Source organism: Schistocerca cancellata, chromosome 1 (genome assembly GCF_023864275.1).
Source record: "Schistocerca cancellata isolate TAMUIC-IGC-003103 chromosome 1, iqSchCanc2.1, whole genome shotgun sequence".
Lineage (NCBI taxonomy): Eukaryota > Metazoa > Arthropoda > Insecta > Orthoptera > Acrididae > Schistocerca > Schistocerca cancellata.
The window spans coordinates 682,769,781-682,794,407 of NC_064626.1; the positions used below are offsets into that span (position 1 = coordinate 682,769,781).

A 24,627-nucleotide genomic window follows, 5' to 3' on the forward strand; every position below is an offset into this window, starting at 1 on the left:
GGGGTAGGCCAAGGAGTGAAAGACTGTGGGGTGCTACCTGGTGCTGGGCACAGGCGTTGCTATTGATCCCTGACCAGTAAACATGTTGGTGAGCTAATGCCTTCATGCAGGACATCCGCCAATGTCCCTGGTGCAGAAAGCTCAACACACACTGGCCACATTCTCCTGGGATGACCAGCCAATGTGCATCAGTCTCAGTGTCCAAAAGAATGGCATTGTCTACACCTGAAAGTCTGTGAGAACCCTTGGTCAAAATCAAGGTTCGGGCCAGTGGGTAGAAGTGGCAACACATCGGCATTGGAATGCTGTGCTGTGGGCTTCTGTTGGGTGGTGTAATTGTATGCACTGAGAAACAATGCCTGGATGCATTAGGCTATCCACTCCAGGAGGTTGGAGTGCTGATCAAGTAATGCCCTCAACATCTTGCAATCCAGAATTAGAGATAACTTCATCCCAAAAAGGTGGACATGAAATTTTTTAATGGGTCAATATCTTGGACACATATGCTGTATGTACCCAAACCATCCCAATGCCATAGGCAGATGTGTCGGCCGCCACAACCAATGGGTGACAGAGAGAGAATGGCTGAAGCAACGGTAGGATTACACTATGGGTTTCAATTTGGTAAAAGCCCGATCGCAGGCACAGGTCCAGTTGTAAGACACATCCTTTTTATCAACTGTGGGCTATGTGGGTTAAGAACTTAGAATAATAACTGATTTTGTCCCAAAGCTCCTGTAATTCATGTAAGTTTGTCAGGTGGGGTAAGGAATCTATCCCAGCGACATTCCAATCAGTGGACCTGATTCCGTATTTGATCACCCAATGCCCCAAATTCTCCACCTCTTTCTGAAAGAGACCCTGCACTTCTCCAAACAGCAATGCAGGTCTGCACTATGCAGGGTCATAAAAAGGATATGAAGGGTCTGCAAAGCCTCCTGGCAGAGGGACACTGTAACAGTGAGAGCATCCAAGTAGTTCATGCAATCCAGTGTGTGCTGTGTCAGCTGTTCCAAAGACCTTTGGAAAATTGCAGGGGCTGAGTCAATGCCAAATGGGAGTGGCTTGTACTTACATAATCCAAAAGGTGTATTAATGAAAACTGAGCCATGTGTGATGGCTTTGTGGTCAGGATAGCGCCGCTCTAATTACTGACGGTCGTGCATGGCCTAGTCTTCTGATCATAGATGCTGGGCTGACGATCTTTAACTGGAAGACTATTTAAGCGTGTGCATCACATGTTGGTTGCTCTTGAGTCCCTTAAGTTTGACTCCAGGGTGATGCAAGGATATCCTGTGAGGTGGTGGGTCATGTGGTTGCTGGCAGAGTGAGAGAGCATGTGGCAGTGCAATGAGGAGTATTTTGTCCACTGTGATTGAGTGGAGCCAGTGTGGTCACTAAGTATGAGTCTGAGGGGCCAGTCTGCACTGGAATTCACGAACAGTGGTGACCAATTGTTAGTTAGGTTGGTTTGGTGGCTAAATGGCTGTTTCAAGCATTAGTGGGTCCCACAGTCTGGTTGCAGTAGAAGTACAAACACAGTTACATTATTACATACTATTCTGTCACCTGATTGCACTACTGAGCATGTATGTTATGAAACAGCAGGTTGGTATAAGTTTCATTTGCCCATTTAGAAAAGTCTTATCTTCAGTTGGCTATAATTTAGCACACTGTTCATATTTAAAGAACTATTATGTGCTGTTGTTTTACTGTACTTTAGATATTTTGTGCTTTAAATGGTGTTCTTTTCACTCAACCATTATGTAAAGACTAACAGTATGGATGATCACTGAATTGTTTATAATTCCTGTACAATTAAGTGAGCTGACCCTGTTGCTTCTCGTAAAGTAGGGAGGTTTTTGTGAACTAGCTGCTGAATACTGAATGCATGTGGAATACGAGTAACTGGCTTGAACTGTTTGCTCTGTTGTTGATCCAGAATTGTTTCATAAAGTCAAGTGCTCTTGTTTGCATTGGTAAATAGTTACTTCTATCTTGAAATGTTTGGAAATCATTCACATTGTTAATTTGGTTTCAGAGGGAGCAATCATCTATTGGCTTAATTAACTGACAGCTAAATTAAAAGGTTAAAATTAAGTGTGTTTGTGGTGTTTAATACCAAGGGATAATTCTAATACTTGTAATTGCTTTTCATTGCTGTGTGTGTGTGTGTGTGTGTGTGTGTGTGTGTGTGTGTGTGGGAGGGGTTACATATGTTTAATGCCATCATTAAACATCTAAATTAAATGACTTCTTGTCTATGCCTGGTGCTGATAGGTTTATGTTACAGGTATCTCAAACTATTCCAAGTTGAAGGGCCAAGAGGCAGACTATTGTAAAGAGAAAGACCATAAAGTGCACTGAAAGACCTACCATTTGTAAAACTAAAACCAATTTTGTAGAACATAAACCCCCCGTCCTCAAGTTAAGTACTGTTGTTTATCCCTTGGTTGTCAATGGATTCGCAAGGATAGTATCTGTTGTTTAACTGATTGTGTTGAGTGATTTCTTGAGCCAGCCATTTGTTAAATTGTGAGTTATAATTATTTGTTTTAAGGAAGAAAATTCATACTTGAAGATTCTTGGAATTTCTTGTACATGTTGTTTATTGCTAATATCATTTTACTGTCAGCAGTCAGAGTTGTAAAGTCAGCAATGCTCTTTAATGCTGGTTGTCACATTTGTTTAAAGTTTTCTCAACTGACCATCTTTGTTCAGATGCTTAAAAGTTTTGAAGAGACTAATGATAAATCTTTTTTTACGGTATGTTTTGTAAAGTGGTTTGCCACCTTTTCATCCCCCCCACCACCACTCCTACTATTTCAAAAACAATTTTCTGGGATTCCTCACGTAAGGGTTTAAGGGTTACTGGAGGTTAAGCTTAGGCCAGGTTGATTTTGGAGTAGTATTCGCGTCCAGCAAGTTTGGTGAGGAGGTCTTCCAGTTGGGGGATAAGAAAAGTTTCTATCTGCAATTGGGCATTGGTGATAGCTTTGAAATCTCCATACAATCAAAGAGAATAATTGTGCTTCTTGTGAATGAATAGTTGAGTGGCTCATGTGTTAGATTTCTCTGGCTGTTACCCCTAGCTCCTGCTTCACAGAAGCATGTAAGGTAACCGGAATTGATCTGGTGCAGTAACAACTAGGCATGTCATCCAGCCAGAGGGTGATGTGTGTCTGAACCCTGAGGCATCTCTAAATCCAGTGAAATATAGATGCAAATGCAGTGCAGAGATTGACCAGTTCCTAGGAAGTTATTGTGGTTGATATGACCTCGACTTCATTAGAGATAGAAAACCCTAACAACATAAAGGTGTTAAGGCCAAAAATTTGGTAGCAGAGGGGTGGTTGATGACAAATAATGTAATACTGCATAACACACTTGCAGGCTGCAGTGATCAATCATTGACCACGAAGAGGAATAGAACCATCCCAGTAGGCTCCCAAACACCACGAGGGTGGGGACAGCCCGGGAAAGCCTAGCCATGCATGCATTGCCTGATTTATCAAAGAAATGGTGGCTCCTGTATCTGCCTGTACATGGATGTCCTGTTGAGAAATGCAACATGAGAGAAACAATTTCTGTGTGAAGGTGTCACATGGAGGGGCTAGTGACTACAGAGTGTCCTGGTGCACTCATGGGGCAGGATGGGAGTGGGCCCCCCTTTTCATAGTGTGATCTGGACTGTCTGCTCAGTAGTGAGTGGAGCAACACTGCAGGCAAGAAGAGAGCAGCCCAAGTGACCATTGACAAGAGGCGACCGGAGGTTTGGACGCTGTAGAGATGTTAGACAACAATGAATCACAAAGTTGCTGCAGCATGTCAGTGGAACATGTGGTGGCACAATATCTACTAAAACTTGTGGCCTCAGCATGACTTGTTTGTTAGTAGGCTGTGAAATTTCAAATGAGTATGCGTTACCCAGTTTCAACGCCACTGTGCAGACATCCGTATTATCAGCTGCCAGCCAAACCACAACATCATGAATTAAGGTGTCTGCAAACGAAATCTTGCAGCCTTGATTGGCACATGTGAAATCACATTTGCTGCTAAGACTATGCAAGCCAGTGGCCCAGGAGTAGTATGATTGTCTAGGCTGTTTATGATATCTGTGAAACTTTATCCTGGAGGTAACCACATGATATCTCTGGGAGTAATAATTAGTCAACAGAATGCATAACTCCTGAAAGAAGTGCTTGATGGAGGAGCCAGAGAGAGACACTAATTTTCAGACCAGAAAAAGTGTGTCTTTGACACCCATGACAGAAATAACGACTGCTGCAGTGAACCTTGTGACTTGAAACACCATGAAATGATGCCTCAGTTGATGAAAATATGTGTCTCAGTCCTCCATAGCATCAGTGAAAGGAGAAAGTGACAGAGGACATATGAGGGCATCGACTGCAGATGGTGCTGAGACCTGGAGCAATGTGGAGTTTGTATGCCTGAAACTAAAGTGACTTTTGTAATAAGTCTATCTGTAGCTGCTGCTCTTGTATTAGCTGCTGCTGTTGATCCAGCAGGCAAACCAGTTTAGTGTCTATGTTACCAAACAACTTCCTCTTTTGCCTCATTGCCAATGCTATACACACGAGTAGCTGGATATCAGCGCACACTTCAGAACCGAGGAGAGAAGCAGTTGAAGCCACGAGGTGGAAGGGCCACTTGTGCAGGGGAACATGATACCAAGCAGCAGTTGAGCTAAACACAGCTGACTTATGGCAGATAAGATGCAAACTACAACAAGCCTAAAGCAACCTATGCAACAACAAGGTGCAAAGTGAAAACCTTGGCCACAACAATGTCAGTAGGCCAAGAATGAAGAGAGAGACAATCCAAAATGTGACCAGAGAGAAGAACTAACTGCAAGTCATGGTGTTATTGTATATCTGACAGTACAGTAATAATAGTAACCAATAATATCAGACAACCAAACAGAACTGACTGAACCATTCACTGGGTGGCCGTATTTATACCAGCGACGAGGAACACTATCAGCTGGCATACTCACTTGGCGAGACAGATGGCTTGCTTGTTATGTGAGAGCAGCACTCCAGTGATACTGTGTCCTCTGGTCAGTTAGGTCCATCTCCCTCAGCAGGCAGTCAAGTTCCACAGAACCCAATACCAGAAACATGTTACAAATCTAATGTTCACTATATAATCATCAGTGTTTTCTCTTGGGCTTCCTGTAGGTTCTGACCCTACCTTGCAAGTAATACTCAGTTTCTGTTTATATGATGAAATTGGCTCTACTGTCAGCTTCTTTCCAGTGACTTCAGTGGCTTCTAAAACTATCAAAGATGGGCAGCAAAACTACTTACCATAGTATCACCAGGCACAATTCTACACCACTCCTCCCCTATGGTCACCATTCCTGCTGCACAGAGCAGCCAGCACAAAACTAAGCAGCCAGCACAAAACTTCCAGATCCTGACCACACTTCTTAGCTACACAGGGGACAGATTTAATGTCCTGACCACACTCATCTGATTACGAGGGAGCACTGCGAACAAGGACTGGTAGGCTTTAGGAAAAGGGGCAGTGTTCAGAAAAGTCCCCGGATCAGGGGAGACATACTGGACAGGATGAGAACAAAAGACTCAGTTACAGTTGCAAAATACCAAAAAGAAATTTTCTAGACAACAAATGAAGATCATCATATTAATAAAATGCAACATCATCACAAGTTTAATGGGAAGGTAAGTAATGCATCCACTGACTTTCTATAGTTTAGCTTCTGTATAGCTTTCATTGTAAGTGCAAATACAAGTGGGAGAATTCTAGTGGCTTGTATTGAGATCTGCCTATACTATATTTTGGTTGATTGTGTCAGCTTCATTTTGATTTTTTTATAGGCAGCTTCACCTGATGACATGAAGTACAGCTCACAAAAATCAGTTTATTTTTCACCATTATTTATCACAATCATTTCCCATTTTATTTATCATCTTAATTACAAAGTCTGATTAATTATTCCTCTCCTTGGTGACATTTAAAGAAATGTTTAAATATACATAAAGTTTGAAGCATAATTTTCATTATGTGTCATATTTGTCCATATTTATTGCAGTGTCCAAGATGCCCACAACTTACAAAACTGAACAAAACAAGTAATGAAATAGCCACTATTTTATAATTCGGTGTCCTAGAGTGCATGTTGTATATTCTGCATTTAGGTACAGCTTGAAACAAATTTGCAAATATTTACGTAATTCACAATATCAGTTGAAGAAAAGAAAGCTGTAAGGGAAAACGTCTCCAATAGCTGGTAGTGATGGCAACAGTGTTTCTTGGCTCAGGCAGTATTATAAACAAACTCACATGAAAACCAGTTACAAATATCACCAACTTGAATAGTAATAAAATAACTTGACAAACCTGTAGACAACACCATTTTCATGTAGAAACTGTAGAGCCAATGTAACCTCCGCTGCATAAAATCGCGCACGTGGTTCATCGAATTTTCGGGCCCGCTGAATTTGGAACATCAGATCTCCACCATTAACATACTCCATCACAAAGAACAGTCGATCCTGAAAGTTATGTTCCAATAGATGTTGTCAAAAATAAAAGTTCCTCCATTGCTGAAAGTTCATTTTAAGAAATATAAAGTTAACCCTACATAATTAAGAAATACTGTATCAAAATGATGAATATTTTGCAGAATCCACAATTACTGAAAAAGGCTGTGTGTATTCACACCAATGGAAGTTGATGTTTGGGGAGGGAATGGCTCGAGGAGGGGAATCCTGATTTCGTAAGTTTTGGAGCCACCATTTAAGCGACCTTACTGTGCTCAGGAGAATGCTCTGGGTAATCAACATAGCCCTTTGCTACATTGTGGATTTCTTAAATGAACAGCTGACAGAATGTTACATAAAAGTCTGCACAGAAGTTGCAGTAGCATTTTTATATGAGTTGCTGCTTTCATAAGTGAATCTGTCTATAATGGGCTAGGATATGTTTGTGCCAGAACTAGAATAGGATGTGCTAGCTGAGTGCAAGTGACAGGTCTTGTACCTTGGTCTCTCCCACAAATAAGATCTCTGTAGCAGATGTTGGAAGTAGGAATAGCCATAAGGACAATGCAGGATATTTTTGGTTGGGTCTAGAGCAGTTATCACTTAGGACTTCAGAAGGATTTTGAAGAAGAAATTTCTCATTTCAGAGTATGGCAGTGGATATGGATTAGCTATTCTAATCTGAAATCTAAAACGGAAAAGGGAAGCTGTTACTTTACATCTGGTTATGGAGTTAGTTGGGACATTGGATGTGTGGGATTGTTCATAACTGCAGAAGAGCCATTTGAGGTGGCATGGCTCTAGAGGAGACATGTTTTAGTGCAAAAGAGATGTCAGCCACTGAATTAGAGATACATCAAACCCACCAAATAGCTATTGACAACTCATGTTGCTGAGCACAAAATGGTTGACTTCAATAGCTGCTATACAATTCTTATCAGAAGTAGGATCCTGCAACCCTCCCACCAACATACGAGGCATGTTTTTTAAGTAAGGTCCATTTGAACATATGTACACAATGAAAAGTTATTTCAAAAAAGTAAATTTATTTTCAGAAAGTACATACTTCACTCTATTTTTTGACATAGTTGCCAAGTTTGTTGAAACATGTTTCATACCTCTCAACCAATTTTAAAATACCCTCTTCAAAAAAAACTTGCCGCCTGCTCCGATAACCGAGAGTTCACTGCCGTTTTCACATCGATGTCATCATTGTAATGGTTGCCACTGAGGTGTTGTTTGAGGTGGAGGAACAGACAGTAATCGCTTGATGCTATATCAGGACTGTAGGGTGGGTGGTCAAAAACTTCCCAGCCAAAACTGTCCAATAAATTGTGAGTCTGACCTGTAGTGTGAGGTCTTGCATTGTCTTGGAGAAGGACAATTCCCTCTGTCAGCATGCCACGTCTTTTGTTTTGAATCACTCTGCCTAGCTTTCTCAGGGTTAGCAGTATGCTTCTGCATTGACAGTGGTTCCTCGTTGCATGAAGTCGACCAACAAAACACCATGCCTATCCCAAAATACAGACACCAAGATTTTGCTCTGGGACAGAGTCTGTTTGGCCTTCACCTTTACAGGCGAGTATGTGTGCTTCCATTCCATGCTCTGTTGCTTCGATTTGGGCATGATATGCGAAACCCATCTTTCATCTCCAGTACTATCTGACTCAAGAAGCCATCACCTTCTGCGTGATAATGAGTCAAGAATTTCATCGCACACTCAAATCTTTGTTTTTGTGGTTCTCTGTTAGGAGTTTCAGGACCCAACGGGAGCACAGTTTCCTAAACTTTAGGTGTTCAGAAACAATGTTGTAAAGCACTGATCTTGACACATCAGGAAATTTGTTTGAGAGACCTGTTGTTGTGAAGTGCCTGTTCTCACAAATCCTCATTTCAACTGAAGCCACCAAATCATCTGTAATCAAAGAAGGGTGACCGGAGCGGTCCTCATCATGGACGTTGTCATGGCCATCTTTGAATTCTTGTACCCACTTATGCACTTTGCTTTCACTCATAATAGTATCACCGTACACTTCACAAATCTGTTGATGAACTTCTGCAGCAGACAGGGTCCTTGCTGACAAAAACCATATCACTGAGCCAACCTCACACGCAGCGGGCGAGTTGATAGTCTTAAACATTTTGAAAGCACAGAACAGAACTGTCCAGGTTAGCCACAGAGCGGAAACTGAGCACAGTTGTTCCCGAGGCATGCTGGTGCACAACACACATGCTCACTGGAGTATATGCGCGAACTACTAGTGTCTACAACAAAACATGCCTCATATTTCCATGGAGTAAATCTGAAGATACTTCTGCATTTGTTTATCCAGTAACAAATTTCAGTTGCAGTTAACAAACATTAGCATTATATTAAGTCAAATAATTTTTGGAAGCCAAAAAATGCTGCTTCAATCTGGTTGCTTTGATCCCTGGCTTCCAGCAACACATTTTGGAGCTCAGAATATGTTCTAATATTCTACCACAGATGGATTACAATGATATTGAATGGCAGTTTTGTGGATCTCTTCTGCTACCATTCTTGCAGACTAGTATGACCTGTGATTTCTTCCAATTACTGAGCACAGTTTTTAGTTCAAGAAATGTATGGTATATAGTGATTAAAAGATGGATTAATTCATTGTATACTCTGTATAAAATATACTTGAGATTTCATCAAAGTATGGGGCCTTGTGCCCTGGTCAATTTCAGTGGTTTCCACTGTTCCTTGACAGCACTAACACTAACATCTATATCACACACTTTTGCAGTGATGCAAGAATTAAACTAGGGCAGTACTCCTGGACCTTCCTCTGTAAAATAACATAGTAAAATGGAGTTTAGTATTTATGCTTTTGTTTTGATCCCCACAACTTCAGTTTCTGTATAATCCATGACTGACTGGACACCCAGACACTAACTCTGGTGTCATTAATAGCTTTTACATGTTGTTGTTGTTGTTGTTGTGGTCTTCAGTCCTGAAACTGGTTTGATGCAGCTCTCCATGCTACCCTATCCTGTGCAAGCTTCTTCATCTCCCAGTACTTACTGCAACCCACATCCTTCTGAATCTGCTTAGTGTATTCAACTCTTGGTCTCCATCTACAATTTTTGCCCTCCACACTGCCCTCCAATGCTAAATTTGTGATCCCTTGATGCCTCAGAACATGTCCTACTAACCGGTCCCTCCTTTTTGTCAAGTTGTGCCACATACTCCTCTTCTCCCCAATTCTATTCAATACCTCCTCATTAGTTATGTGATCTACCCATCTAATCTTCAGCATTCTTCTGTAGCACCACATTTTGAAAGCTTCTATTCTCTTCTTGTCCAAACTATTTATCGTCCATGTTTCACTTCCATACATGGCTACACTCCATACAAATACTTTCAGAAACGACTTCCTGACACTTAAATCTATACCTGATGTTAACAAATTTCTCTTCTTCAGAAACGCTTTCCTTGCCATTGCCAGTCTACATTTTATATCCTCGATCATCATCAGTTATTTTGCTCCCCAAATAGCAAAACTCCTTTACTACTTTAAGTGTCTCATTTCCTAATCTAATTCCCTTAGCATCACCCGACTTAATTCGACCACATTCCATTATCCTCGTTTTGCTTTTGTTGATGTTCATCTTATATCCTCCTTTCAAGACACTGTCCATTCCGTTCAACTGCTCTTCCAAGTCCTTTGCTGTCTCTGATAGAATTACAATGTCATTGGCAAACCTCAAAGTTTTTATTTCTTCTCCATGGATTTTAATACCTACTCCAAATTTTTCTTTTGTTTCCTCTACCGCTTGCTGAATATACAGATTGAATAGCATCAGGGAGAGGCTACAACCCTGTCTCACTCCCTTCCCAACCACTGCTTCCCTTTCATGCCCCTTGACTCTTATAACTGCCATCTGGTTTCTGTACAAATTGTAAATAGCCTTTCGCTCCCTGTATTTTACCCCTGCCACCTTTAGAATTTGAAAGAGAGTATTCCAGTCAACATTGTCAAAAGCTTTCTCCAAGTCTACAAATGCTAGAAACGTAGGTTTGCCTTTCCTTAATCTTTCTTCTAAGATAAGTCGTAAGGTCAGTATTGCCTCACGTGTTCCAATATTTCTACGGAATCCAAACTGATCTTCCCCGAGGTCGGCTTCTACTAGTTTTTCCATTCGTCTATAAAGAATTCGCGTTAGTATTTTACAGCTGTGGCTTATTAAAATGATAGTTTGGTAATTTTCACATCTGTCAACACCTGCTTTCTTTGGGATTGGAATTATTATATTCTTCTTGAAGTCTGAGGGTATTTCGCCTGTCTCATACATCTTGCTCACCAGATGGTAGAGTTTTGTTAGGACTGGCTCTCCCAAGGCCATCAGTAGTTCTAATGGAATGTTGTCTGCTCCTGGGGCCTTGTTTTGACTCAGGTCTTTCAGTGCTCTGTCAAACTCTTCATGCAGTATCGTATCTCCCATTTCATCTTCACCTACATCCTCTTCCATTTCCATAATATTGTCCTAAAGTACATCACCCTTGTATAGACCCTCTATATACTCCTTCCACTTCTCTGCTTTCCCTTCTTTGCTTAGAACTGGGTTTCCATCTGAGCTCTTGATATTCATACAAGTGGTTCTCTTTTCTCCAAAGGTCTCTTTAATTTTCCTGTAGGCAGTATCTATCTTACCCCTAGTGAGATAAGCCTCTACATCCTTAAATTTGTCCTCTAGCCATCCCTGCTTAGCCATTTTGCACTTGCTGTCAATCTCATTTTTGAGACGTCTGTATTCCTTTTTGCCTGCTTCATTTACTGCATTTTTATATTTTCTCCTTTCATCAATTAAGTTCAATATTTCTTCTGTTACCCAAGGAGTTCTACTAGCCCTTGTCTTTTTACCTACTTGATCCTCTGCTGCCTTCACTACTTCATCCCTCAGAGCTACCCATTCTTCTTCTACTGTACTTCTTTCCCCCATTTCTGTCAATTGTTTCCTTATGCAGGGAGAGCATAATAGAGCTTTTACATATGATACTCATTTCTTTGGGTTCATGACAAGTCTATTGATAATACATGCCCTGAAACAATAGTCACTGAAGGCTTCATGTGTTGTCCTCCTAATAGCCAAGTGTGTTCCATTTAGCAACTCTCCATCTGTAGCTCTGTGCATTGTTTCAGATCTGTTTTGCGATAGTCAATGTTTATCTAGAAGTGTCTCATAGAAGGCTCCTCTCCTCACGAATGAAGGGGTATACCTCTCCAGTGCTTGTTCAACTATCCTTTGCAAATTGAGCCAAATTTCCTCTGCATGCTCCTGCCCAGAGCTAAAAGTTTCAAGTTCCCTCTTGAGATATAACCCTACTGCCTCTTTATCTACTTTATTGATGTAACTAATTTTACTTGTTTTGATTTCATGCTGCACTTTTGTAATAATTGTTGTTATTAATTGTTGTTATCTGCCTCAGGAATACATATACCACATTCACCATGGACATCTTCAAAGAGGCCAGGTTTATTTGTTGTAAATGCATCTAAAATATTTCCATCATATGTTAGTTTTTGAACTATCTATTTTATGTAGTTATCATAAAAATTATTTGATATTCTTTCAGAGGATGTCTTGTCATGGTTACAATCAATGAAGCTGTAATTATCCCAAATGATTGTTATATGAGTAAAATCTATTCCAGTGATGACACTGTGAATTGGCACTGAGTTTTTCTCCAAAAATTTCAGTTACCTTTGGTGACGAATCTGGTGCTTGATGCAAGAATATAATTATAATTTCACATGCATCTTCAATTTCTACATTGGTGGATCTGGGATGATTATTCCATCAATAATTCACATTAGGCTAGCCACCACTAATTCTCATTATGATTATATTTACTCCAGGTATCTCACTGCAATCAGTTTTGAGTTCTGACTAGCTTTCTGTGCTCAGTATTATGAGAGCTTCATTGCTGTTTTGGAGAGCTTCAAACTATGGGACTTGCTTCAGCAGTTGATCACTAGTACATTAACAGTCTTACCTGAAAGGGGCATTTATTTTAACCTTAAACTAAAACTTTGGGATCTTGTACTGCTGTCATTATCTGAATTGGATAGAGAGTAAATTAATCCAAAGAAAAAATCTTATGTGCATTCTACAGCTACCTGGACAGCACACACTAATTTGTAGGGCACCCCTGAGCCACTTAGAGGGACCACATGGCACGAATTTAATAAGGCACAGGCTAGCTTGTCATAGAACCTTCAGAGTTTCTTGAACAATATCCCAAATGGTTCATAACCAGTATTGATCAATTCTGGGGACAATGCTATAGGTTGTGGGATCTGTAGTTCTGTGAGCAAGACTGGTTTTCTCAACTTTCTCCATCATTCTGCATAATAGTCCAAGTATGACCTTGCAGCCCAGATGACAGGCATTAATCACTTCATTGTGCACCACATTCTGCAGCTAGTTGCACACTGTTTTTCCACTGGTGGCTGGAACAGCTTCTTCAGTATGTTGAATGAAGCACCCAGGCACACACTCTGAGTTCAAAAGCAGATACTTCATATTGATCGCTGCCATTTCCCTAAAAGGTACTGTTATTCCACATTTAATACATTCCTAATAAGGCAATTTAGTGCACAATAAGATCACAATGCTATTGAAAACATAAAGGGATAATGTTACACACAGAAAGGCCACAAACCTTGTCTAAAATTGCATAACATGAGTCTTTGTAAGGTTAAGATTTTAACTGTTTGCTGTGAACTGCTTGTTGGTTTATTCCACTATCAAATGAAAAGTTTGAGGAAGGTAGAGTTTAAACTGTTGGTTAGTATGCTTGTGGCATTAGTGAAAATTAAAGATTTAAACTATTCTTCGTTAGTGGGACATTGTGAGAGGCTAGTGTTCAGTGACAGCAGACCATGTGTCATGAAGATGTTGTATATGGAGGTGGCAAAGTAATGGAAAAGTAACTGTTGAGTGTCAGTGGAAGAAGTGACATGTATTGTAAATACAGGGAGGTGGCTGCAGGCAATCGATGGTGGAGACATTAGTCAATTAGGACAGAAAATCTTTCCATGGGTACATAGTAAGCAGCTACACTTGGAAGTCTGAGATGGGTAGGCTTGACAATTTTTTGGGAATCATGTAGAAGATTTATGTAGAGATTATTTGGGGGTAAGAAAGGAAATTGATTCAGATGCTCTGTTGTGACCTCTGTGACCTGTTTGAAACCTATGCCATTTAGCTCACCCCACAACACCAACTTCTCTGAACACAGCCTTTGATCCCACAATTCTCTTGGCCAAAACTTATGCTAGTCCTTGTCCTAGACGTACCACTACCACTGCTCCCAAACCATTTCTTGCCCTCTTCACTACCTCACCCTACCATCAACATTTAATTTCTCTCTGCTTACTAGCTTAAATTACAGATGTATGCATGTCATCCACAGTTTTCTCAGCAGACTCCGTCTTCTATGACTGCTGGCCCAAGCTCCCCCCCCCCCTCCCCCCCCCCTGCTCTCTCTCTCTCTCTCTCTCTCTCTCTCTCTCTCTCTCTTCCTCTTATCTCCATGCGAACATCTCTTCCTCTTATCTCCATGCGAACATGAAACTGCTCATCCTGCACATGAATTGAGAGGTGCTATTTTCCTACATTCTCGCTGTAATGTTTCTTCCTTCCTAACCCTTGTCTTTGCCTTCCTCATGTCATTCAGTTTCCTGCTCCTCTTACTGTTCCACATGTGCTCCCTCCAAGACAACCACTCACTTGAGTTCACTGCAGCTATGTCAGCGTCGCTGTGTGTGTGTGTGTGTGTGTGTGTGTGTGTGTGTGTGGCGTGCGTGCGCACATGCATGTGCCAGTGACAGAGAGAGATTTTTGTTTATTGCCTATACAACGCTCAACACTTCCTCTATTACATGAAGGGCTGTTTAGCACACACAATGTTTCCTTTTTTTCCTTTTTGTGTGTTTCATTTGGGAGTTTCCATTATTGTACTAATAAAAGGAAAGTATTGCTGAATAGAAACAAAATTGACAGTCACTGGGGTAAATAAAAGAATTTAAGAATATGTGCATTGCACTCTTGCAACATATGACCAGCAAAATTTAACTATCATCTAAATGAATTGGTTTCAAGTAGTGAACTCACCGTAGTCTGAAAACAGGAGTGCAGAGCAGTGAGAAATGGATGTTTTGCTGCAAGAGCTAGGATACGTTTTTCAGTCATTGTACAATCAACATCATCATCCTGAATGATGACGTCTTTCTTGAGCACCTTGACAGCATACACTTCATCAGGACAGCCCTTTCTCTCTGCCAGCATCACTTTACCAAAGCTACCTTTTCCAAGCACTTTTATGAAGTGAAAATCATCCAGTCCTAATCTTCGTGGACCACTTCGTGTTGACTCATTGCCTCCAGAACTGTCAGTAGCTGCAGAATGTCACAGACACATCAAAAGGTTTGGATCCATATTTTCAAAAAGAGTGACATTCACTACAGCAGTGTACATCTTTTAAAAAAACAGACACATATATAAAATATTCACAACTGACATACAGAAAAATAATTTTAATCTTGTGTTTATTTTTATGTTTGTAACAAACAACCAAGCATCACCTCAAAATGAAATGAAAAACATTAAATATAAAGAGATAGTAGTACTCCATCAGTGTGTGTTCATACTAGGTAAAGTTCTTTGGTGACTTGATCCTTACAAGGTCCTTTTGTAATTTCTTAAACATAAATATTCAATATAAACAACAAAAAATGAATATGAACACCTTCCTGTCTCCAAAGCATTACAGGTCATTCAAATTATGTCAGATTTAGCTCTTTCATACTCAATCATAGAGCACTGCTGTTCCACCTGGCTAAACAGTGCTCACATTAAAATAATTGACACACAGCTCAACCAAGCAAAGTACATTATCAAAGGATGTATTCATCCCACAAACATGCACTGGCTCATATCCATAAGGAGATCACAGTCATTGCTGAAAGTGTGGACAAGAATAAAAAACAACCCAGAATTGGCAATTCATTCAGAATTTTTACTATCAGAACCACAGTGACTGAGGTCTACAAAACCATTATGGCACATAGCAATCAGTCTGCAGAACAATTATTTCAATATACAAGACTTCTGGAACAATCAATAGCAAAAGTAAGCTTCCTTGCTGCATCATAAAATAATTAAAACTACCTGGCAGTGAACAACAGGTTTTCATCCATCCACATGACACTGGTGCATACTGAACAGGACCAGAACTGACTGAGCCAGATGTGGAGCACTGTTGCAGCAATAAGGATGGAAGCCCTTTCCTCAGTGTGACTGTGGCAAAAGGAGCACACTGTACATCATATACCGAGCGAGGTGGCGTAGTGGTTAGCACACTGGACTCGCATTCGGGAGGACGACGGTTCAGTCCCGTCTCCGGCCATCCTGATTTAGGTTTTCCGTGATTTCCCTAAATCACTTCAGGCAAATGCCGATTTCCTTCCCCATCCTTCCCTCACCCGAGCTTGCGCTCCGTCTCTAATGACCTCGTTGTCGACGGGACGTTAAACACTAATCTCCTCCTCCTCCTGTACATCATATGACATTTGAATGGTCCCTCAAAGCTTTCAAAGGGACAAAGCAAGACTTTCACAACTTCCCAGAGAAGCTTCTGACTAGATTTCAAACTTGGGCTTACAGCTATGAACTCATTATGAACTTGAGATTCTGTGTATCTGCATAGTAATGCATATTTTTGTTGTGAATTTTTTTTTCTGTTGTCATATGATAAATAATAATAGTATGTCAGACAAGACATCCAAGACTATTCTGTTTTTGATATTTATTACCAGCTTCATTTTCTAGATCTTTTCCATGCAAGATCTGCTCCTCATGAAATTTCCTTAGTATCCACCAATCTGTACACTTCATTATTGTTTATCCACTCTGTTCAGCAGTACCCTTGAGAATTTCTGATAGATCAGTAGTAGTGGTGGTACTCTGCTGTAGTTTCCAGTCTCCATTTTATCCCAGTCACTATGAAGAGGGAGAGTAGTGTTAATGCCCATTCGAATCGGAGTTCCTCTTCTTCTTGTAATTTATTTATAATATTTGTCAGATCAATTATTAGTATCTTGTGAATGTATTTCAAAAATTCTGCAATGCTTCCATCTGCTCCTTGAGCTTTGCTATTCGAGTTTTTATGATGCTTTTATTCTCTTCGGTTGTTGGTGGTTTTGAGTCTAGATTTGGTCCTTTGTTTTTCACTTATTCATTTCATGTTTAAGTACACTGTTTTGTATAGTTTGTGGAGTTTTAGGAGAATTACTGAGTTATTAAGAAGTAATAAATTCTTGTTAAGCTCATTCACTAGCATCCAACTTCATTCCGCAAGCCTCATGCACTAGAATTCTTACAGAGGTGACCAAACGACAAGCAGTAGCATCTATTTTGAGATAACAAGTGTACTTTATAATATAGTGAAAGCTTCAACAATGCATTCATTCCACAATCACCTGCTTTTTGAAAAATATGTTCAGAATGGTGACTTTAAGAGTGGCCCGCATAATGTTCTCTTCCATGCTGATCAGATTATGAGTGCTGTAAAACATGAAAGAGACATTCTACCACCTCTTACCACAGACAGCAATAATGCTGAATGTGAGCACGAATAGTGTTCAGTGTATTTTGACCTCCTTGTCTATATCGGTGTCTAACATCAACAAGACAGTATACTTATTTGCATGACAACACCTCATGTGATTTTACCAGTCTATCCATGTAGGGAATGATTCTGATGAATCTGTTAATAATCCAATGCAAGGCCCAATCAGCTGTGCCATGAAGAAGACTCTCAGTTTTCATCCCATGCCATGCACATCCCACGGGATCTCATCTGCTGCTGATCTCAGGCCAAACGTTCTTGTACATTGCCAACAGAACTTCCATGGAGCACATATATGATCAGGTTCTCAGTCTAAAGTACCAACTTTCAAGCTAGAGCAACCTGTGATGAGGTTCATAATCACCAAATTCATACTATGCATTTACAGAATCATTGATGATACTTCCAAGTTCACAGCCTTACTAAGCAATGTATAGGATTATGCTCACATTATTAGTGACCTTCCAACAAAGGCAAATTCGACACTGCAAAACTGGCATTGCTGCACCCACTCATCAAGAGACCAGACCCACTCATCAAGAGACCAGAGCAACTGCTACAACAAATAAATAATGAGGAAAGATTGGGCAGGAGACCATCTCAGCTGTGGAGAAATCTCTGTGCACTGATCAATCTGATTCTCATGCCAGGCAGAACACCCTGGTTAATTAAATTACCACCTTAGATACAGTCCACAATAATTTCACACAAATACAATATTATGGGAAAAAATTACACAGACTAGTCACATTAATGTGACCACCATATATTTTTGACATCAACTTGCAATAATCACTCACAAACAGCAGATGGCAGCACTATCAATGGAAGGTATATTAAGAATGTCACAGGGACATGGAAAACAGTACAATCATTGTTTTAATGTAGAAACAGAGCAATTTATCTGATTTCCAAAAGCGCATGATCGTTGGCTTTCGGAGCCAAGGGAGGCGGCATTTCCAATATGGCTAAGTCTGTAAACTGTTCGTGTGTTGTAGTGGTTAAAGTATACTTGCATGACAAGATGACACTATTCACAACTGGCACCAAGGTATCTGTGGTGTACCACAGGCCACAGATGACAGAGGTGAACGACGGTTGTGGACACATATATGGGTGAATAGATGTGCAACTGCTGAGAAGCTGACTGCCCAGATGGGGCTATCAACAGCATCTCCTCAACGACCATTCAGCAAATGTTGCTACATTTGGGCATTCACGCATGCTGACTGCTGTTCATCGGTGACAAAGGCTGGCATTTGCATGCCAGTACCACAAGTGGACACCAACTGAATGGTGACAGGTAGCACTTTAGATGAATCAAGTTTTATGCTCCATCGAAGAGATAGCCATTGGCATGTACAATGTGAAATGTCTGAAAGCAAAACCCATGCAACCAGGAGTGAGCATTATGATCTGGGGAATGTTTTTGTTCCATTCCCTGGGTGATCTCATCATTCTAGAAGGAAGAATGGATCAATGCATATTCTTGAGGACCATGTCCACTCCTTCATGCAGTTTGTTTTTCTCACCTTGATGGCATCTACTGGCAGGACAGTGGAACATGTCACACAGCTTGCAGCATAGTGCATTGTTTGAAGAGCACTAGAATGAGATTACCTTCCTTCCCTGACCACCAAATTCTCTGGATTTAAACCCAGTCAAGAACGTTTGGAACCACCTCCACTGGGCTCTAAGTGCCATGGATCCTCATCCGAGAAACCTAGCTGGCCACAGCACTGGAGTCAGCATGGCTTCACATCCCTGTTAGTACCTTCCAGAACCTCATTGACCCTCTTCCTGCATGTCTTGCAATGGTCCATACTGCAAAAGGTGTTTATTCAGACTTTTTACAGGTGGTCACATTACTGTGAGTGGACAGTGTATTTCTGGTTGACAGACTTTTTGCAGTCTGACAGCAATGACAATGCCCGGACACAATGCACAACAATGAATGCAACCAGCAACTTTCAGGTATAGCATACTGGCTGCAACCATGAGGAGATACTAGTCCTGAGCAATCATGTACACTCATGAGTGGGACGTCAAGAGTGACCACCCCAGAAGTGATGACTTTCAGCCAGCCATGACTGCCACACACATGGCCGACAACAACATGCCTCATGATAGTGAGGGGGCATGCCCATGATTGTGTTGGTTTCACTCCTGTTTTGGCGACTAGGCATGCGACTGATCAATGTCATGTAACCACCCAAATGCAAGATTTGGACAGCAATAGGCGCCTAGCAGTTATGGCTTTTCCTTGGCATGATCAATTTTGTATGAAATTTTAGACCATTCTGTCACAGCAACTTCCTTGTTGATTGCCTCAGACACAAGTGAAGCTGCAGCTGGCACAGTACTACAGCACACAGATGTGGGCAAAAACAACTGTTACATTTCTTTTCGCAGAAGCTAGCCAAGTCTTAATGTAAGTGGTCAGTTTATAATTGGGAACTGCTAGCCATGTATGAGGTCATGTGACACTTCAAAGAAGAAGGTGGGCCCTAACAAGTTACATGCACCACAAACTGCTGGCAGATTCAATACACAACCCAGAAAAAGACTGTCTCCCACCGCAGTTCAACTACCTCGATTATACTGGTGTTCAGCACCCCAAGAGCATTGTGGCAGATTACCTATCTCAAGTTAATGCACTGCCAGTTAATATCAACTATGAAGATCTCACTGCAGCTCAACAACAGGATCCAAAAATCTGCAAACTTCTACAATGTTCCTCCATGGAAGTCTGGTGTGACATATCACAACACCAACCCTATCCACACGTTCAGCTAACTGTGAGAAAGCCTATTTTTGATAGCTGCTGAAGCTGGGGGTATGCCCTGCTGCTAAGCCTGTTATGGACCGATCTATCAGGTTTGATGTGAAGCGAGACTGCAAACTGTGAACTGAAACCTACATAGCTTTCCAGGACTGCATGAGTGTTCAACATGCACATCTTTTCACAGAAGCTAACCGAGTCTTAGTGTAAGTGATCAGCTTATAACTGGGAACTGCTAGCCATGTACAAGGCCATGTGACACTTGGCCAGTTAGAACATGTCCACTTCGATCTGGTTGGCCCACTATTGGAGTCAGAAGTTACCACGACTGATTGTGTCATTCACGGCAAGAGTATTCATAAAATTGTGGGCATTGCATTCCAGCTGATCAGTGTCCGTTGTTACCAATCAGAGCCACCAGTTCAAGTCCATATTACTCTGCAAGCTATCTAACTTTTGCAGTGTACAGTGCTGCTGCATCAAAGCCTATCATACGCAGAGCAATGGACATGTCAAATGCCGGCATTGAAAAATCAAGGCAGCACTTATGTGCCATGAAGGCCAGTGGACACTGGGTCCTATTTCTTCCACATTCATAGAAGACAGTTAGGCTTCATTCACAGATGTTTCATGTAACAAGCTACTAACCCTACTGTCAGATTCATCTTCCCGGCACAACCACTAGCCACTAAGGAATTATCAACCCCAGCCCATAGGGTGAAACAACACATTACATGAATAGCAACACTGCTCCTCCAACACTGCACCTCATCATAAAATTTTGTGTACAAAGACCAGCATTGCAGCCACTATATTTCAGCGCACATCGAGTACTGAAATGGGGGGACATAGTACTACATGGGAAGCCAACCACCATTTCCATGGATCACCTTAAACCTGGACTGGATTTTGCAAAAGTGCTGCTTAGACAAAAACCAAAAGACAAGAAGAGGGGGCTGGCAATGCACCACCTCATCTGCCACTGCCACAAGTGACCCTTCTGCCAAGACAACTTGAGAACTTTGACATCGACCGGCAATCTTGCTATGACTGCAACCGTCGACCTCCCCCTACCTTAAACAGTATCAATGCAGGAGGTGCACCATCACTGCACTTCTTTGCCAAGAAATAGAATGGTCATGTTCTTCATTGCAGCTGGGCACAGCATGACTGATCATGCGAAACTACATGAAGAACATGTGAGTGGCTGGGCTCTTTGTTGGCCTTGTCCCATCAGTGCTCCACACTGCATGGGAGGGCTCTGAGGGGACCCCACTGTCAATGATGAAATATCACAAAATTAAAACTCTTTGGCAGTGATATTAGTTAGTCCTTCCTGCGGGAGGAATATCTTCATCAGTTGAGTCATCTTCAGCTAACTGTCTATGTATGCAGTCCATCTGACATTCCATTGTTAATATTAAATTTGTATTAATAGTACTCATTGGCATTTAGATTCAATCTGTAAGCCTCCACACTAGAATTCCTAAAAGTTTTTAAGTACAAGCATTGGATAAAACAATAGAAACACTGCAAAAAATGTATGAGTGAACATAAACATAGATGCTAACCAAGCCCATAGACTGTGCTCGTGTGTGATTGTGAGTGCATTGTCGGAGGTAAGTGAACTTGAATGAGGGCAAATTGTTGATGTTGCATGGTAGGTGCTCCAGTAACCAAGGTAGCCAAAATATTTGTTCAAGAGGCACCATATCAAAAATTTATATGGCATACAGGGAAAGTGGAAAAACATCATCCACTGAGTGACAAAGGGAACAGAATTGCACGTTGAGGGATTGTGATGGATTGTCGCTGAAGAGGATTGTGGCAAAAAATAAGAGGATGGTAGCTGCAAAAGTCACTCGTGAACTCTATCAGCAGCAAAACAATACAAAGGGAGCCCCATGACCAGAGGACTGCACGGTGATCTGGAATTCCAAAACCATTCATCAGTGATGTAAATGTCATAGCAGGAGAATGTCATGCCAAAGCCATAAAACATGATATATGGAGCAATGGAAGAAAGCCATTTGGTCAGATGAGTCTTTCACACTGTTTCCAACTTCTAGCTGAGTTTATGTCCAGGAGGAAATGTGGTGGGGGTTTGGTGGCACTTTGGGCAGTCATATCATTGTATTCCAGGGGCCCCATGTTTACTCTGCGAGGTCTCATTACTGCCAAGAATTATGTGACCATAGGGCTGATCAGGCCCATTGCATGGTACAATGTTTATTCCACAATGATGATGCTGTGCTTCAAGACAATAAGGCCCCTGTTCACACAGCTCACGTTGTCCAGAACTAGTTTTATGAGCAAAAGGATTTAGTGTTGCATCTTCCCTATCCACAACAGTCACCAGATCTGAACATTGTTGAGCCTTTGTGATCTACATTGAAGAGAAGGGAGCACAAGTGCTATCTGCCTCCAACATTGTTACCTGAACTTGACACTGTTTTGGAGGAAGAATAGTATATGATTCCCTTGGAAACCATACAGGACCTGTATTTATCCACTCTGAGATGACTGGAAGTTGTTTTGAATGCCAACAGTTTTCCTACACCATATTAGCCATGGTAATTTGTTGTGCTTTCTGTGTTTCCATGTTTTTTGTCCACTTCCCGACTGCATCAGCTGCTTTGTAAGTAAAAGGACTGATACTATTTTTATATCCATACTTGTATCACCTAAAGGAAAGGAAGAATTAGTGACTTCTGATAATGGAAGTGTAAGGTCATTTACATATGTCAGAAACAACAGAAGACCATAAAAAGAACCCTGTGGTAGATTGTGTGTTGTTGCTTAAAATTCCAAGTGACTATTGTTACGTGATCAACACCATTTTCTGCCAAGAAATGAAGATAACAGCCTTGCAAATTTCTGTTTTTACCATTCCCTAATAATTTAACTTTTGCTTTGGTTGGTTGATTTGGAGGGAGGAGACCAAACAGCAAGGTCATTAGTCCCATTGGATTAGGGAAGTATGGGGTTGGCCCTGCCCTTTCAAAGGAACCATCGCGATATCTGCCTGAAGCAATTTAGGGAAATCATGGAAAACCCAAATCAGGATGGCTGGATGTGGGTTTGAACCATTGTCCTCCCGAAAGCAAGTCCATTGTTAAACTGAGTGAGGTGGCACAGTGGTTAGCACAACCACTGCGCCACGTCACTTGGTTTAACTTTTGCATGAGAGTATCATTGTTCACACAATAAAAACTGAAGTTAGCCATAACATATACGTAATATATTCTGGTTTATTGATTTCAGGATAATAACTATCAAGATTAATACAGCCTGTTCAGCTGAGAGTCATTTTGTATATCCAGAGAGTTTTCTGCTGCACTAAGTTTGTTTGAATTCCATTGGACTTGATTTTTAAAATTTTTTTAAAAATCTGGTAGCAGTAATAGGGGCATCAATCCTTTATTATAGTTTTGTCTCCATTTTATTGAGGTTGAAGACAGCATATTTAAATCTGTCCTGGAAAAAACCATTAAGAAAAGATTCATTACATAAATAACCCATTGAGTTATGTACCTTAAAAGAGCACCATGTGATTATTCTGCTACTTATTTCATGACAAACAAGAGAACTGATAACACTGACAGCTATTTTAGAGATGTCTGATGTAGTTGAATGTTATCAAACTTGTTTGGAATGCTGTTTCCATGTACTTTTCATTTATTGCTCTTGTAGTTTTCAAGTTCTTATTCATTATTATGAGAGTAAATATCATCAAATGTAATGACCAGAGAAACCACTAACTTCAATTTGAACTAAGCCTTCACAGTATTTATGTGTCTATAAAACTGTTACTAGTGGTAGTGTTCCTAGTTCCCAGAACTCTTGTTGTAAACTGTACGAGGGAGGTTAGACTATATGAAGTTGAGAGGGACTCAGTTATAGTTCTAGAACAGTACTGTTCTAAGAAGTTTAAATGAAAACTTCCAGTTAACATACCTCCTTCTGTTTAGAAGCTAAAAATTTTAATAAGGCATCAAGTGTTTTTCATGGATAACTCAAAATTATCTGCTGGAGCCATGTGTATTGTGGATTTTTCTATTAAACTGTAGTGACTGCTACATACTCATACTGCAGTTGGCACATGTGCCAATCACTTGCGCCAATCTCAAATGTTCTGCAACACAGTTTGCGTGAGTGCAAAGAAAGAAGAATGTCGTCCACATGCTGGAATTTTTCCCGCTTGGGACACAGTGATATGCCTGCAGCGACTCACCACATTTATGTTTAGCACAGCAGAGCAACTAGTGATGTTTACTCTTTGTTTGAGATGTTCTGTTACTCTTGTTAGAAACAATGCCTGTACCTACCTTAGTAAAGTGGCTTTGAGAGTCAATAATCTGTTGAAGTTGCATCTCATTTCTGACTGAACAGAAATTTGAATGCAGGATACTCTCATACCACGTGGTCTAAGGAAAGGAGTGCCGGTCCCCGGCACGAATCCTCCCAGTGGATTTGTGTCGAGGTTTGGTGTGCCAGCCAGCCTGTGGATGGTTTAAGGCGGTTTTCCATCTGCCTTGGCGAATGTGGGCTGGTTCCCCTTATTCCACCTCAGTTATACTATGTCAGCGATTGCTGCGCAAAAACTGTCTCCATGTTGCGTACACCATAATTACTCTACCACGCAAACATCATTC

General features: G+C 41.0%; 1 protein-coding gene across 2 annotated transcripts in view; it reads right to left on the reverse strand.

The window, feature by feature from the left end:
- LOC126184229 (calcium-independent protein kinase C) overlaps positions 1-24,627 on the reverse strand; it is a 221,155-nt gene that overhangs the window by 61,716 nt on the left and 134,812 nt on the right. For both annotated transcript variants that reach the window (XM_049926602.1, XM_049926609.1), the window contains exons 9-10: positions 14,676-14,959; positions 6,388-6,542 (exon numbers count right to left, since the gene is read on the reverse strand). In XM_049926602.1, the coding sequence (XP_049782559.1) occupies positions 6,388-6,542; positions 14,676-14,959 (439 nt within the window). The remainder of the gene's footprint in view (positions 1-6,387; positions 6,543-14,675; positions 14,960-24,627) is intronic.